The sequence below is a fragment of the Pollicipes pollicipes genome, unplaced genomic scaffold (genome assembly GCF_011947565.3).
Source record: "Pollicipes pollicipes isolate AB1234 unplaced genomic scaffold, Ppol_2.1 Scaffold_6686;HRSCAF=7923_pilon_pilon_pilon, whole genome shotgun sequence".
NCBI lineage: Eukaryota > Metazoa > Arthropoda > Thecostraca > Pollicipedomorpha > Pollicipedidae > Pollicipes > Pollicipes pollicipes.
The window spans coordinates 43,732,000-43,749,340 of NW_023596921.1; the positions used below are offsets into that span (position 1 = coordinate 43,732,000).

At 49.2% G+C, this 17,341-nt stretch overlaps 1 protein-coding gene and 2 non-coding genes across 3 annotated transcripts; all 3 read left to right on the top strand.

Moving 5' to 3' along the window:
• The first annotated feature begins 1,760 nt into the window (after positions 1-1,760).
• TRNAG-UCC (transfer RNA glycine (anticodon UCC)) lies at positions 1,761-1,832 on the top strand. Its single transcript has one exon. It is a non-coding gene; the product is annotated as a tRNA-Gly (tRNA).
• A 2,309-nt stretch (positions 1,833-4,141) lies between these two features.
• Positions 4,142-8,961, top strand: LOC119107912 (prespore protein Dp87). The gene is made up of 2 exons (XM_037231503.1): positions 4,142-4,229; positions 8,076-8,961. Exons 1-2 carry the CDS (start codon positions 4,160-4,162, stop codon positions 8,774-8,776), a joined length of 771 nt encoding a protein of 256 aa, XP_037087398.1. The 5' UTR covers positions 4,142-4,159; the 3' UTR covers positions 8,777-8,961.
• A 6,473-nt stretch (positions 8,962-15,434) lies between these two features.
• TRNAG-UCC (transfer RNA glycine (anticodon UCC)) lies at positions 15,435-15,506 on the top strand. The gene has a single exon. It is a non-coding gene; the product is annotated as a tRNA-Gly (tRNA).
• Positions 15,507-17,341: the final 1,835 nt, after the last annotated feature.

A 17,341-nucleotide genomic window follows, 5' to 3' on the forward strand; every position in this document is an offset into this window, starting at 1 on the left:
GGCGGCTGAACGGTCGGCTCGGCTTGTGGGATTACGTACAGGAGAGGGTGTGAGCAATGGGCGTGGCGTTTGAACTCAGCTCCGGAGACCAGGGACGCACGATAGGGGTCAGAGTGACCTGTGGTCACCGTGCGACACGCGGAGTTAGGAATAACCGCCGGTGGCGGTTGTTTATCCCGACTTAAAATGGTGATCGTGTCTGGTAATTATCTTGGGTGACGGGTTTGCCGCACGTTTTCGTCAAGGTCTTTTGGCCGGCTGGTCAACACACAAAGGTCTTGGAATTCTCGTAGTGGGCTTGCATCCTTTTTTTCGTTGACTGCATGTTTTACTGCTGTCTCATGACCTGCATGTCAGTCGTTGGACCAGGCGTAGACAAAGCTGTGATTAGAAAAGTGGTAAGTAACGATGGCGACATTCATGCCACACCGGCCACAAAAGTGGAATTCGGGGAATTTCTGCCCGGCGTCTTAGAATTTCTTCCAAATTTGTATGCATTTAGACCTCATATGGCAATAGCATGTGAGGATGTTACCATGTGCGGCGTCTGAAGCCAAGCTCAAAGGACATTGACCTTTGACGATCACACAGGTACGTTGGTTTCAAGTTTGAAATAATTCTAGGATTGGTAATCGGACAGGTTATTCTGTGTTGGCCTATTGTGCTCAATTGTCACAGATTGCAATACAACACGCCGAAATTAGCAGTGACCACATTTCAGCATTTTACTTGTGGTGGTGACATTCGGAACTTACACTTTAGCTTCGTTTCGTAATTCGAATTTTGTTTAAAAGTGCCACCATACCTATTTTGCACGGTCCTAAATACACACACCGGAAAGGCAACATTCTCCAAAATATTTGCCCACAGCCCAGTCTGCCTACCCAGCAAGGTATCCAGCCCGCAAAAGCCCGCCCTACCACAATGTTGAGTCGGCATTAACCCGCGTATACGCTAAAATTGTTATATACGCTATGTCATTTCTCCCTAATTTTAACCCCATACATATTGTGCCTAAGATATCATGTCAGTGTCATCTCCTGCAAAGCGTTCTTTGGCTAGCATCATTGTTTCAAGGCAGTGATCCAAATACCTGAGCTATAAAATTTAGATTGTAACAAGGTAGACCTTAAGTGCCCTTATGCCACATTTCAACTACAAATGAGAAGGAAGAGAGTATAATTTAAAATGGCTGGTAGCTAAGATATGTCTGATACTTCACTGTCCCACCACATCTCAGTAGACCGCAGGCCCTGTGTTGTAAAGTTGCATGCATCATCCGATGCTCTGCACTGACAGAGTAAAATGTGCCGGATGTTTCAAAGGCATAAGAAGTGTTCGCAGATCCCTACATTGTGCGTAAGCACATACACCATTTGAAGGCGCTACAATCGCTGCTGTGTAATAACCTGTGTTCAAAAACCAGACGCGAGCTCTTATGCGTCGTTTGCTGTACTTTAGTGGATACATTATGCAGCGACACGGAATATACAGCGCACGACAGTTTTCAAATTGTTCACACAAGTCTCTAGTTACTGAGTCACTGAAGTCACTGAAATCCTGTTATTCCACTGGCTATGCGGTGATCAAGGCGAAGACAAACCATAAGTATCTAGTCGTTAATATCTGACTTTCGTGAATACGATTTCCAGTCATGACGGCCTGTAATCACTACGGTTGGCACTCACTGGCCCACTTTCCTTTCTTGAGGAAAACGAAGTACTGGTGACCGTTATATGCAGCATTTGCAACGATCGCAAGCGATGGTGGTATAGTGGTGAGCATAGCTGCCTTCCAAGCAGTTGACCCGGGATCGATTCCCGGCCATCGCACACATGGTTTTGAGCCAAGACGACATCGCGTCTCACACCCGGCACGCGCACAGCTCGAAGCCCAGCACACTGCTCACTCGTGTGTGGTCACCGCGCAAGCGGTGAGAGGGAGGTGCGTGGTTAACGCACTATCAACCCAACATCGCCCCAGTCTTTGGTCTTTCTTATATCGCCCACATCGGCATTCAGACATGTCACATGACCATCTTTCTTATGTACTGGTATATTTCGCACGTAAACGTCCCAACATGCAGGCGGCCGTTGCTCCCGCTTAGCCAACACTCCGGGAGCCCCGAGGTGTCTGCCGACCGGCCTTCCAGTCGCGCGCAACACGAACCGACGCCGGCACAAGGCGTGATCGACGGACCTCCTCCGAGACGATCGCCACCACCCCGCGACACCAGGTGCACGAGCTCATCTCGTTATCGTCAGCGAAAATGCAGAGGTATGACTCCAGGGGCGGGGAATACTGAGGGAGCGGTGGTGTGCGGTGCACGGACCTTTCCAAAGGCGCGCCTACGCCCCCGCACAGCATCCCACTCCTACGCAGGAGGTGGAATAGATAGTAAAACGGTGTCATTTTACGTAGGAGGGTAAAGCAAAACTAAAACAAGCAAACAGGCTACGAAGCGTCGCGCACATAAGGCTGTGTAGGGAAGACGTCTTTTAAAACTGCTGACAGCTTGTCGAGCGTGTAAGCGATGTAGTTCGAGAGCCACGAGCTGCGAGCGCGTCACACAGCCACAACACTGACTTGGTGGATAGATGGGGAGATACCCAGGAATATGCGTTGATAGATAGGTACCGTGTATTTATGCACTAAGCGGTGGAATCTAAATACATCAGGTTGCAAACAGTATCATAAAACCGGGAGATGAGTCGGGCAGAGCGGGAGCGAGGAGGGGGTGCATATGCCATGGCAGTTCAGTCAATGTGGCTTGGTACCTTACCCCCCACCAACGAGGTATCTACCTTGCGCTAGGCACCTTGTTAGTGGGTAGGTACCTAGCCGCATGGTACTAAAATTCGAACATGATTCCCCCATTATGTGCCCAATATTTTGCCAATGTGATATTAACTGAGTAATGCATTTCAAGTATGCAATTCCTCGTTTTCGTCGAATTAGTCGTAGTATGCTTGTGGTTGAATGTTCAATTACAACCAGCGAACTGTTGGGGGCGGGAGGGGGCGGCATGACCATTCCCTATCCTCTCCTAGGCGGGTGCTGACCCTCTCGCACGAGGTTATCTACCGTGTTCCAATTACTTTGTTCAGACAACTCTGGGATTTGTCAACGCATAACTTCTTCCAAAGGGGCAGAGCAGCGACCGTAATGCCTAAGCCCCTAATGAATATGATGCCTAATATAACAATATATATATATATATATATATATATATATATATAACGCCTAGGCACCTAATAAAAGATAAGATAAAAGACCCAGGGGTACCATTTTATTTAGATCCGACATGTGTCTCAGTAATGGATTTTACAAATGAGTTACGTCCTGCACTTACTTTATTTCCACTCGGCATACATCACAATATTGTTGGCTTTTTATGCAACACGGGATGCTTCATACACTTTTCAACTAGATAAAAAACGCAAGCTTCGCACGCGGTGCTATTGTTTTCGTTGTACATTTGGCTAGGTTCTACCGCTCGGGTACCAACTGGTGTTGAATGCAGATGTTAGTTGGTTATTGCGGTACAAAAAACAACAAATGGGACGCTCAAGGCAGTTGTTGAACCTAATTTGCCACAACAAAAGGCTGTCTGTTGTTTTCAATGAGCATAATCGACCATCGCAAAAATAAAAAAGATGTTTGTTTGCAGCACGACAGCATCTGGTACTTCTCATAAACAACAGCCGATTTTGAGTCCAAAAAGTCGTCACCAGTGAAATTCAAGTCGGGTGTCAGGACCGTTTGTAAAGCTCAGTAAGGGGAGGACTTTTTCGGTTGGATTTTTTTGGCAAGGAGCGGACGATACTTTAAAAAAATAGCTTCAGTCCCAACTATCTATTTTCCTACTATCTCCGTTGCCACCTGTCAACGAGGGCCGCTTGCAATTCCTGCTCGGATTCCTCTTCTGTCGCAGCACAGCGCGCCACCGCCATCGTTTTCGCCGACGGGCGCCACCATCTCCGCATTGGCTGCCACCAAAGACCTTAGCTTGACCTATCGACTTAAAGGTCGGTCACCGATTGCTGACTTTTCAAGCGACCGGCTCCATCCGTCAGTAACGTCACTCAGGCGGGCTGCAGAGGCCAGCCTCGTACCCGCTGTGCCTCAGTTAGCTGTCAGGTTCTCGCTTGGCAACACCATGGGTCATTTTCGATGCATCGCTGGCCTGCTGCTGCTGCTTTGCTACATCGGGCAGCTGGAGTCGTCTGGTAAGCTAAAGGGCATGGGGGATGCTGAGGGACGTAGGTGCTGTTGTGTGCGAACACGCTCCGCTCCGGGCTGCTTTAAACGCGCCGTGCTGACTGGAACTCTCCCAGCATAAAAAAGCCATCACAAGGGAGCTCGTGAACCGAGCTAAGCGTAACGTCAGCTCAACAAAAATTGTGTATATTCATTGGCCCTGCCCAGCCTGGCGAACCGCCCGTATGATGTATTATGTGCTTAATTCGTTGCAACTGGTGATTGCACTACCATGTTACATTCAGGAACAAATGGCGTGACACCTTAACAAGCGGCACCGAATTGCTTACTTAAGTGTATGCCCGGAAACGATTCAGCTGCGCACGTTTGCACCAGGAACCACTTCAGGTACTTCGTATGTGGTCATGACTGGGATGGCCCGCGGCCGGTGACAGCGGCCGTGCTTAAAGGTCAGGTTCCGCCAGAGGGCAGAGCAAACCGCGCCGAGCATTGTGACACGTACACTTTGGCCATCAAATTCTGCCGAAGACCTGAAATTTTACGATCAAATGATGGAGCACAAGGCTCGTGCAACAAGCATTGCTTAACGTGGGATCTGATCTTAGAAATTAATTCATTCAATAGGCTCTTCACTAGGCTCTTCGCTAGGCTCTCTTAAAAAACACTGAAAAGTTATGCCTTTCTGTGGAAAACACATATTTTATTAGGAGACATCTTCATACGTTTTGAGGTATTACTTTTCACGACCAACGTGCATTTTAGAGACGAGTTTCGACGCTCAATTTCTGGCACACACAATATCTTTAAGGCGCAGTGAGACCGGCGAGTACGTAAAAAGCGTTACCTGAACTGCGAATACATGTTCACTTGAATATGTAAAACTGGGACCATATCAACGTCCAGGTAGTCGATTCGACGAATCAACGTCGATTTCCAGGTAGGCGTTGCTCTTCACTGTGATGGTTGGGTTAAACCAATGGATATCGCTCCTCTATGACTCAAATTCGGCACAGCACCTTTGTGTCGGATAGTGGGACCATTAACCATCAAAGGGCCCCACACTCCGTTTCGCCCCGGGACCTGATTTTGTTAAGTGATTCCTGTGTCATTTAGTAGACCCCTCGCGCCCGTAATAAATTATTGTGGGTCACTTAAGACTACTCCGAGCCGGACCAACTGCTCCCGTCAGAGGACGGCCTGGGTCATGAAGAAAATCAATGTGTCCTCAGAGCGGCCCGGAATCGATCAGAAGGCCCGGCGCCCGTGGCACCTGAATGCCGTACCATAAGTATTCTGTGGCCCCCAGCGTTTCACTCACGGCGCCGCCTGAACGAAACAAGCACGTGGTCTCCTCAGTGTTCATTCCATGGCCACCTCTGTGAACAGGTTCGTCAGAATAACTGGATGAAAACGAAGCAAAAGGAAAAATCGCAAAACGCTCAAAATTCCGGGACTCTTTCAACAGAGACTTTTCATAGACCTCTGTGTCACCCCTGCTGCACCAATATTCTAGGTGCGACCCTGGGCACGTGTACACGGATGACACAGAAACCGGCGCCGGTAGAAGCGGGAACGGCGAGAACGGTCAGCCTGACTGCGTGAACATGACTGGATGCATTGACACCAGCATCCCACTCAGTGTGGGTGATGTAAGTTAGGTTAGGTTTCCCGAATTTACACCACACTAATCGTTTGATGATGTAACACATTTCAAGGGTGGAAGGAAAAAAGGGTAGCTATTCCCAGCAAATTTGGCACGCAGTGTAGCTGTAACCAACGGAAACGGAACTATCTAGATCGTAATACGCACCGCGCAGGGCTGCGCGCTGCCCTCGCTGTATCAAGACTCCAGTGACGTCACGTCAACGCTGGGCCCATGAGGTGGATAAAAGCCGATCGCGCGTAATTTATATGCGTAGTTGGCAATACCGCCGATTGGCGGTGACAAATTACACACGGCGTCGAGTTTTGTAACTACGGTTCTACGTCACTCGCTGGTTTTATGAAACAGTTGTAATTTATACTTTGTAAACTGTAAATTACAGATAGTAAAATACAAACGGCCTGTACCAAATTTTTATGGGAAGGGTTATTAATCGCGATAGGCCACAAAGATCTGGAATCTACTGGGATTTAATCGTGAAATGTGTTAAACATATATGCTGGTAGCACAACTTCAATCGTTTATGTTGTGTCCAGATATTTCCCGTTAAAAAGGCTTTAACTAAAAGTACAGCATTGCTGTGTTCATCAGAAACTAATTAATTAAGGCTGCATTATTAAGTTCCCGGTGACATGTTGGTGTCTTGAAGTTTAAACCATGATATGCTCTTTCTTATTTTGACTACGCGGAAGACGTAGACCGGGCTTACCCGGCGAAAAAAAAATAGTGCATCGTGCCTGATTTTTTCCAGGGAAAAATTGTCATGCATCAACTCGCCTGACTGTGGAGGCGTTTGTTTCGTACCTTACCTTGTGTGAAACAAAACGCCTGCACCTAAGACTGTGCACAAATGGGACATCCACGTTTCATTAGATCCTTGTGTAGTTTCAGCAGTGGCACTAGTGAGCGAGTGTCGGTTCATATCGATCAATAATAATTTGGCGCTCCAATGTAGTCATGAGTTTTCAGGCATGGCAGGCAAGTATAATGTATGAGGTGATATTGTCGTTCCCGTTACTCATAAGGCGTACCACATGAGCACCGCCCTGCGCTTGTGAACTGGGTGCCGCTGACACGTGTCAGTTTGCGCGTGTAGGCATGTTGCACTTAACCTGGAGTCTGAAAATGTTAGCTAATGTACTCATGTGTCTAGGTTATTGAAACCAGGAGTAATTTTAGGCCCTGCGATGTGGTGGCACTTGTTAATTATTGGCCAAATAATTGTGATACGTTAAAAGTATAATGCGCCTTGTTTGTCCCGATGATATTTATGCAACACTGTATCCCTAGCGGACAACAAGCTGTGTTAAGTATCTTAGCATCCACTGGTGTATGGCAACTTAATATAATTTTTCTCCGTTGGAAATAAAAAAAAATCTTTTAAATTTAAGGTACTCAGATGAACCAAATTTGCCAATGAAATTTCAAAAGTCCTCAATGTGGAAGGAGATTGGCACAGATTCCTTTCATAAATATCAAGGAAAGCAGCCCGGACCGGATTTGATTGAAAAAACCGAATAAAGGGGATTGACGGACGGATTGGATCTGGACTAGCCGAACTAGACTGAAATGGGCCCCGGAAACTCAGTCCGTGAAGTGTTTTACTCGCCAAAAAGGCCTGTTTGTTGTTTGGGGTCTTTGTCACTCATGGAATCCCATTCTGATGTACTGGGGTCTTTTTTTAATCATTACTTTGATTTCCCGTGTATTTTTTCTTCAAAATATGACAGGATAAAGGGATCTGTGGGACTCAGCACCTGCTGTTTTTTACAAACTAGGCATGACACGGCTTTGATATCCAATGAGTGTATTGATCTTAACGGGACCTATTTTTGCCACCGATTGGTAGCAAAATTTAGGGCAACAATTGATCCCACTAAGCCACGTCATGTGCTAAGTTCTTCTCAACATCGCCCCGTTTCAGATGTATACGTCAATATCTACGTGGCCATGCCACGTGGCGAAATGAAGCCTAAACAGACGCATGCCATGTTTAAATTTGAACACATCAATGTGTTTATTTGTGTTTTTCGAATACATTGATAACATCTAGCGCCGTTAAGGTAACGGCGGCGTTTCTGCCGCACACCAGCGCTGCATTGGTCGGAGCCGCCCGCTGCTATTGAACATTAAGCAGAGATGCCGGGCAATGACTGCTTTTAAGAATAACAACCACGTGTCCGACTTTCAGAGCCCGTCTCGGCGCCTAAACGCATCAGGTGCGTGAAGTTGTGCCCGAAGGGTCAACGCTGCGAACTACGTCGCCGGTGCTACTATGGCTTCTGCCTCGGCTACCACCAGGTGTGCGTCAAGTCGCTAGCTCCCGCAAAGGAGCGTCCCCCCAGCTGCCAGAACGTCCGCTGCGGCCGTCTGCAGACCTGCGTGCTGCAGCAGGTCATTTGTTTCCGCGCGCCATGCTACCCCGTGCCGGTCTGTATTCCCGATCGGTGCGCTACGGTCCGATGCGGAACTGGCACAGTCTGTGTGACAGTGAGAAGGCATGACTCGCGACCCGCTTGCAAAGACTTCCCCAGATGCCAGTTCACTGTCAAATGTGTGCCACGGGCCAAGCCCAAGCCCGGCTTCTGTCCGCCGCCGGAGCAGGTGTCCCAGGCCAACGTCAACCTCTGCCAGTATGACAACGACTGCGCATCCAACCTGCTCTGCTGTCCGGGCGCATCCAGAGGGGGACTCAACTGCACCGCCCCCGCCTTCCCCGACCCGTGCGCCAACAAGAAGTGCCCCCCGCATGCACCAACTTGTGTCGCGGGTGCTTGTTTAGATCGGGTGTGCACACCCGGGAACTTCCACTGCACCGGCGGGAAACAGTGCTTCTGTTCTCGAAGAGCCGAAATAGTTTGTACAGACGTGCCAGCGGCTTCCGGGTGTTGAGTTTTTTTCCTATTTGCTTTTTGAGTGAGATATTTGATAAAATTAAGGATGCATTGCAGATGTAGAATATATTGTCAGCATTAACACGCCGGTGTCTGTTTTCATTGGAACCAAGTGCAACTGCTGTTCACCCGTCGTTTTGAAGCGTTTGTAATGCTAAATAACCGGACGCTGGCAAAAGCATATGGAGCACTACGGAGTCCAAGGTCTCTAGTTATTCCGTCAATCAAAATAAATGTGTACACAGATTACAGTCTTCACAGATTAAAGTGGAGATACTAACCGTTCTGAAGAAGCTTGCTGTTTGCGGCGCATTAGTAGTTCTACTTTAGAATACAGAATGGGACTCAGAAATTACGAGCTGTTATCTAAAAATTGCTAATTACCATGGAAACGAAGGTAAAGATTATTACCCGCGGCTTTCTATTTTTCTTAGTGATTTCTATGCGCAGCTTGTGTGCTTACTTGCTTTAAATGAGAAACGTATTTTATTCTCGAGCATACAGCCGCATACACGAGCATACCCGACTTTTATCAGCTTGACATGTAGGCGGGGTGATTGGATGAGTGCCCTATCGAGTGCAGACAGCGCAGACCCCAACTTCGGCCAACCTTCCTGCAACACAAAGGTCACTTGTCGCGCAAATGACGCGTCATTACGAGGGGCCGCTGTCCGCATGGCAGATGGCTGCGCAAAGGTCACTGACTGCCCTTCCTAGCCGCGTACCACTCCGCGTCCACTTGTGCAGCGAGCAACATCATGGGTTGTCACCAACCGGTCTTCTTCGTCGTACTACTCTGTGTGGTCCAACTGCAGGCACTCGGTACGTTACCATCAATATTTCTTGCTTCCAAGCAGTTGTTCTCCAAATGCTTTTCGAATGCCTGATCAGTGGACAGTTCGTTTTAAACTGTGTAAACGATAGTCCATCCAGAGCCCTTTGGTATTGCATGATGGGTGAGCACATGCAGGCGGGGGGGGGGGGGGGGGGCAAGGAGAAGACAAATGTTTTAAGAACGTTTAGTACCATTGTTTCTGTCCATTTCTGGCATGATGCACCTCAGGGAGAGGGCAGTTTCCATGGTTCTCTGGCCAATAGTGACAACAGAATATGAAAACGCGACCCTCTGATCAGCGGCATCTTCTGCGAAAGAGGTGATGGTGCTTGCTTTACTTCCAGAGCCCGTCTCGGCGTTTAAAGGTGTCAAGTGTGTGAAGATATGCCCAAAGGGTCAGCAGTGTGAACTGCGTCGCCGGTGCCACCGTGGCTTCTGCCTCAGCTACCGCCAGATGTGCGTCAAGTCTTCAGCTCCCGTAGTGGAGCGTCCCCCCAGCTGTCAGGACATCCGCTGCGATGATCTGCAGACCTGCGTGCTGCGGCAGATCGCCTGCGTGCGCGCACCCTGCTACCCAGTGCCAGTGTGCATCCAGAACCAGTGTGCCCTCATGTTCTGCCGCGCTGGAACAACCTGTGTGACAACCGTGGTACCCGGCTCCAACCCGACCTGCTCCGACTTCCCTCGCTGCCGCTACTCTTTCAGCTGCCAGCCACGGGCCAAGCCCAAGCCCGGCTTCTGTCCGCCGCCGGAGCAGGTGTCCCAGGCCAACGTCAACCTCTGCCAGTACGACAACGACTGCGCATCCAACCTGCTCTGCTGTCCGGGCGCGTCCAGAGGGGGACGTAACTGCACCGCCCCCGCCTTCCCCGATCCGTGTGCTGGCTTCAAGTGCCCTCCTGCTCCAAACATCGTGGCGGGCACGTGTGCAGTGCGTGGCGGGAAGCCCGTTTGTCTGGATCGTGTGTGCCTACCGGGCAGCTTCTTCTGTAGGGATGGAAAACAGCTGTTCTGTTCTGATCAGGCTAACATCGTCCGTACAAATCTCCCAGCTCCTTCCAACTGCCCTGGTTAGTTTAAGGTGGAACTTTTGGCAACTGGAACTTGTGGCAATTATTCGGACATGGTGGCACTTCTTTATTCAAGGTTTGGAGACACCCCGCAATTAATCTCAAATCATTGCCTGTTCTCTGTGTATGTAGCATGTATTTGCTGCCTTCGTTCGTGTGTTGCCCATTCTCAGATTGCTTCAAAAGTTGATTGAGGACTTCAAAACTTAAAATATGGGTCGAGCAACGGGAAACGCCCTATTTGGAACGCTCGTTTGCCATGGATTGGACATCCCTTTTGACTTCCTTGCAACACAACGAGCTCAAAACGCGTGAACTATTTCGCCAATCGGTGAATATATATGAGCAATGCATTCTTCGCTGACAAGAAGAGATAGTGTATAGGTAATAACAATAACGAGAACTTCATTCGCAGAATGGCGCATACATCGTGCTCAGTACGCGGTCTTTTCGGATGCGTATCTTTTTTATCTTCTAAGAGCGTCACAACCGCTCTTCAGCGATGGTCTCCGGTTACACCCGACGCGTTTTTGCGCGCTGCGCTGCGACATCTTCGAAGCGTAGGAGTCCGGTTAACACAGTGTGTGGTGTCGAATAACGCTACGGGGTGTCGCCGTCTGTGACAGCCGCCTGCCCCTCCTCTCGAGCGACCTGGGAGTCACCTGCCGGATGGGGGGGGGGGGGAATAGCACGAAACCTAGGCTGGAGCAGACGTGGCGACATCGGCTACCCAACCCCGCTTGTCTCCGGCACCGTTGAGGCCGGCAGGACTCACGGGAGGGCATGGGATCGATGGAAAATGGAGGTGATGCGAACGACAGACCACAGCAGTTTATGCTGTAGTTTAGCACGTTCTTTGTTTGGCGCGTGTCTGACATTTTCGAAAGAATTTTACGAGTCGGTGCTCACAATTTACATATATTTCATAACATAACGAGCGCGCACATAACACTGATGGATGACTTTGCTGATGCAAAAGTAGCATAATGGGGATGTATTTTCGACCAGTAGAAGAGGTCATCAGTGGTCGAAAGTGCTAAAATGAAATCACAAAAAACATGTTTTGTTTAAAACTTGCACTGTATGCGTTGTATTGACTGAGGCCCAGCTTAAGTGCGTTGATGCCAGAAATTGTGCTGACGTACACGAGACACGGATAGCCCGATCATCAGGCATGTCCTTGGCCTTGACCATTACATGGCCAATGAGATGGTAGTATTCGTGTGGATTTTCCATGGGGACGTGCATGCCTGGTGACCTTGAAATAGTTAACACGAAATAGTTCGCACAAGTTCGCGGCTGTCAAGCATAGAAATCCCAGGGCTTACAGGGAATACTCCACGTTTGGAGTCATTGAATCAAGCATCAGATAAGCTGAAAAGCTTGCTTGTTACTATTGACACCCTTTTGAAGGGAATGCTACACAGTTGAAGACATCGGAGCAAGAATCAGATATGAAGAAGTAAGCCTACTTATAGCAGTTATTATACTTTTAAAGGGGGCGTTTCACATTTTATGGGGGCTTAAACAAAAAAGACATTGAAGATCATTCGACGCAGTTTACAGCCCTACCTAAGGCCTCCTGTTAAGCTGTACGCCTGCGAAGACGTGCAGCCTATTTCGGAGAGTCAATTTCAAGATAACTCGGCATTCGCGCAGCCAGACACTTGGCAAGGGCGGTGGGCACAGGGCTGACAAAGGACCGCTGATAGTGAGAAGGCCCCCTCACCCCCCCCCCCCCACCCCAAAAAAGAATTGTCAGCATGGCCATTTGTTACTGAGAGCATGATTTTCGTTTACGTTCTACTTTTCCTTGTATAACTTGAACAGAAGCCACAAGCTACCGCGAGGGGATTTCTGACTGAAATATATACTCCATAAACTTAAAAAATCATGCGTAAAACAACTGCATGAAATACATCGCCTGTGTTCCCCATTTTGCAATGGTCCAGTCGTCTCCTAAACCGATAGAGGTTTAGAAGGAACTATGAAGCTTGTTCATAACTGCGTTTTGTGTGTTGTTTTGAACACGCGCGCTAGCAGGTCTTAGAAAAAAGGCCCTGCAGGGGCGGTCCTGTGACTAATATAAAAGGCGTGGCCATTGGGCGGAGGAAAATTTTGACGCATATGAAAGACGTACTTCTGAATGCTTTAGGACATTAAATCGCACTTTTAGAAGGTCGTCCAGGCGCATATTTCACCTGCGCAATTTCTTAGCTTGGGGTCAATAATGCATTGGCATTTATCCCCGCCGCGAAGTGGCGCTGGCTTGGATCTGGTGATGTAACTGATACAGTCATCCTCAGTTTTTTCGTGTTGCTGTAACTGTTCATCTGTTCCGAGAACAACTTCAAAGCTAAAAAAACGCCCATTCGTTTCTGTGAACGGTGCGAATTAATTTTGAAACGCACTCGGGACCATCATTTTAAGACGGCCGTTCTCGCGCAGGGCGCGTGGTGTTACAGAGGCCAACGCCATATGGCTTTCCGGAAACTGTAACACAGACCACCGCTGCCCTTCCTCGCGAGATTTGGAGCGCGCAGGCTCAAAGCTTTTGGCGTAAGTTGCTCCACTAACTGATGATGCAAAAGAATGAACGTTTTCAGGCAAACATGGTATGACAATGTTGGTATTTAACCTCATGTCGCCAACTCTCTTCAATACTGATAGGACCCATTATTTCCGAGCAAGGGGTGTTTTGAGTAGAGCACTAAGGGGCACATTTTTGTTTCCGGTCAGGAGCTGGAGGGCCGTCGTACCGTGTCTTCCGCCCGCCATTCTGACGACACAGGGCGGGACCCCTGGTCGATCCGGAGGCCCTTAAAGGGATACATCATATCACATGGGTCTCTTCCTGACGCGGAAAGCCCTCGGGCTTCGGTTTAACGGGCTCCTGCGGGAACTGGGCTGGAGGGCCCTCCGTCCGGCACTGCGGGCCTCGACGGGCACAGGGCACTTCCATTGTCTCAACGTGAACACTCATCATAAGCTTTAATATTTTCTCCTTTTTGTCAGAGGGTCCCGTCCAACGCAAGAGGTCCTCTGTCATTCGAGATCCCGTCCCCGTCTATGTTGACCAAATGATCCCTTGACTGAACTGAGGCTTGACCGGCCCTTGCTGGCATAACACATCTTGTTAAGCACTGGGCCCCTGACCGTTGCAGAAGCCCAGCATTGTTGCAGCAGGCCCGGCCAATGCAAATCACCAACCTGGCCTTGTCCCTTCCAGGGAAATGGGCACCCAAAGTCCTATCTGTCTGTCTGTCGGTCTGTTCTGTCTGACAGCGAGCTAACTGTTCGGCCGACCGAGACACCGGCATTGTTTCAGGGGTCTTCAAACAGTGCAGAGGACCTCTGACTGATATTTTAGGTTACGGTCCTTTGGGCCGGAGTTCCTTACGTAACCTAGATCCAACCCTTCAGGCCTTCATGTCCTCCAACTGAGCCCTTGATCATTTGTTCCGCTAGGCCCCAGTGCCCCTCTTCGGACGTCATGCAACACTGCCCTCGTTCGGCTCGGGGCCCTTTGCGAACACAGAACTCTTTACTAGGCCCTGCTGGCCCCGACAGATACAAATCGCAATGCAAAGCCCCGACCAATGTAAATCGCTGGCCCGGCTTTGTACCTGATTGGGAAGTTGACCCCGGTCCATATGGACACGGAGCTGACAATGCACTGCTGATGGTGCCTGACCGACATATAGGCCCATGTCTATACGGAGTCCCCGATCGGCGCAAAGTGCCGTCTGACTGTCACTTGAGGGCCATCCCTGCAAGCATATGAGATCCTGAATGATCCCCGAATCCCTGAAATCCCTGCATGAGACCCAACCAGCACTTCGTGCTATTAAGCCCAACTAATCGGGCCCTTGATCGCCGGTCCCAGTGGGCCCAGTGAGTCCTCAGTGGGCCAGTGGTCCCAGTGGGCCCTCCAGGTTCTTAAAGCCTGCTCATACACTGGCTCTGGCCTACTCGGGCTCCTTGCCAACACAGGACCCCTTCTCAGGCACTGTGGGGCCCCTGACAGACGCTGGGGCCCCGAACAATGCAGATTGCCGGCTACTGCTTTGTTCCTGCTTGGGGAATGGGCTACCAGGCCATGCCGACACGGTGACGACTATATTTAATTGGTGGTGTCTGACCGACAAATGGACCCTTTTCGACTCAGGGGCCCCTGATTAGCGCACATGGCCGTCCATATCTGGTGTTCGTGAGCATGACTTCCAGAGATAACGGCGGTCAATTACTTCTCAATCATTGTTGTGCGAGGTACGATTGCGTAATTAATAAAACCTGGACGCATTGAGTCTCGTCGTGTATAATGCTTGCTTCAATATCTTCAAAGTCGAACCGTTCCCTTCAACGTAACGTAACGTTCTAGATTGGCGCAATTTTAAGATGCGATGGCAGGAGGATGTCATCAAAGGATAATGTAAAACACATGACGCCAATTTCATAGTCATCTAGGTGCCTTCCAGGCCTCTTTTCACGCGGAATTTGAGGACCTTTTTGATGTGACATCAAAACGCCCATTCGGCGTCCTCTCAAAACGTTAAAGGCGTCCTTTGCAAAAGAGGACGTACCTTCATGTGATTGGAATGTGTAAGGTTGTCTTGTAAACGTCATTTCGTCAAATGTCAAACGACAGACCGGCCTATAACAACTACGCCCGACACCGACTGGCCCACTTTCACTTTTTAAGAAAAACCAAGTACTGGCGACTGTTATATGCAGCTTTGCACCGATTGTAAGCGATGGTGGTATAGTGGCGAGCATAGCTGCCTTCCAAGCATTTGACCCGGGTTCGATTCCCGGCCATCGCATGCCTGGTTTTGATCCGAGAGGGGGCATCCAGTCCCACACCAGGCACGAGCACAGCTCAAAGTCCAGCACACTGCCCACCCGTCAATGGTCACCGCGCGAGCGGTGAGAGGGAGGCGAATGGTCAGCACACCATCAACCACCCTAGTCTTTGGTGTTCTGGATATCGCCCACGTCGTTAGTCAAAATTATCCCACCACAATTTTTTCTTGCAACTAACACACTCCGTACACATTCCTTCCGACCGGAATGTGGCTGTTCCTCGCACTCGGTAACGGGAGAGGGCGACTCAACGCCGGGACAATGCGTCGTCGAAGGACCTCCCCCGAAATGGCCACATGTATGTGAGGCATTGATAAGGGGGTCAAGATAAAACTTCACGTAAGTTTTCCTCATGAGTGGCACGTGTGCTTACCGCATAATCATGACTATTTTGGTATTAGACTGGCAATTCAGTTGCAAAACACAATATGCGACAGTGACAGTCATCAGTGATTCCATATCCATCAGATCGGGACCACTGAATACATCCCTGAATTCTGATGAACCCTGAATGCTGAATGCCAGATACAATGGGCTCCTGGCCGCAAGCCGTCCAAACCTGCTACAGATGTTCAACCTTCCGCTAGATCAAGTAACCTTGCGTTCAATCTTGTTGACCGTGACCTGTCTCATCTCAGGCATGAAGGCAGTGTTGAGGCCCTGAAAAGTCACTAGTTTGTGTGCGTGGACGTGGTTCCTTGAGATAATCCCACCGCATATAGTCCAGGGACGACAAGTAGGGCCAGTGAGAAGCCCACAAAATGCCTGACGTGGCCTTCCAAGAAACTACTCCGCCAACCAGTATAGTAAGACTCGTAGCGTGTGCGGTGTCTCCCTGTCCTGTAGGAGCCATCTTTGTCCTGATCGATCCCGTGAAGTTGTCCCATGACCCCCAAAAGGGTATCAGAGCGGTAGCGATGTAGTGCTTCGAGGTGGTATTGACGGGTTCTCGTTCACCGCTGAGAATAATATTGTGCGGAGCCAAGACTGACGAGTGTGAAATCACGAATGAAAAGACTTGTTTTTTATCATGTTTTCCATTGCGGGCAATGAAATCCCACCACACTCCTGATTGCAAGAGTAATACAGTTGTCCCGCATTGTCAGGGATCTTGGATGCTGCGATAGATTAACCGACACGATGATCGGTCTCAAACGACTCCTGGTGTAATAGCTGCTCGAAGAGCATGACCTAGAAACCACGTGCGTGCACATTAGTGCATGTCAACAAGGCCCCGAGCTGCTCCGCCTTCTCACCGCCTCACCAGGCCCTGCAACGTGTCCTTCCGTTGCACAAAGCAACGGAAAACTATCAGCTCCCTTTTCCACGCATGGGGCAATTGCGGACAGTTTGGTCGGCGCTCGTTTTTGAGTCGCCAGCGTGGAACGTGGTGCCCAAGGATGTAAAATGTTCGCCGCGGTATGATTGGTGCATTGGTAGTCTCTGTTCAGTAAACGGCGGGTAACTTTGTTCTGGGATACCTTACAAATGGTGTCGCGAAGCGAGGGTATATATATATATATATATATATATATATATATAATGCCTTTATATATGCATACATATGTGCATATATAACCAGGGCTTAAAATTATGTGTTACAAAGGCACGAACGGAAAAGCTAAGGATGAAGTACGTGATACACTTGGCCACTTCGCCGCTTCAGACAGCTTGATGACATGGGTGAATATCAGTGGCTGCAAATGCTAGACTGGAAGACGTAAAACTAACCAAATTACTTTGTGCGTTTTGGCCTCCAACTTATACAACTAAGCTCCACATCAGTGTCTCAAGA

Coding starts and splice junctions, on each gene's coding strand:
- LOC119107912 (XM_037231503.1), top strand. CDS start 4,160: ATGGGTCATTTTCGATGCATCGCTGGCCTGCTGCTGCTGCTTTGCTAC. Junction 4,230..8,075: donor CGGGCAGCTGGAGTCGTCTG/GTAAGCTAAAGG, acceptor TCCGACTTTCAG/AGCCCGTCTCGGCGCCTAAA.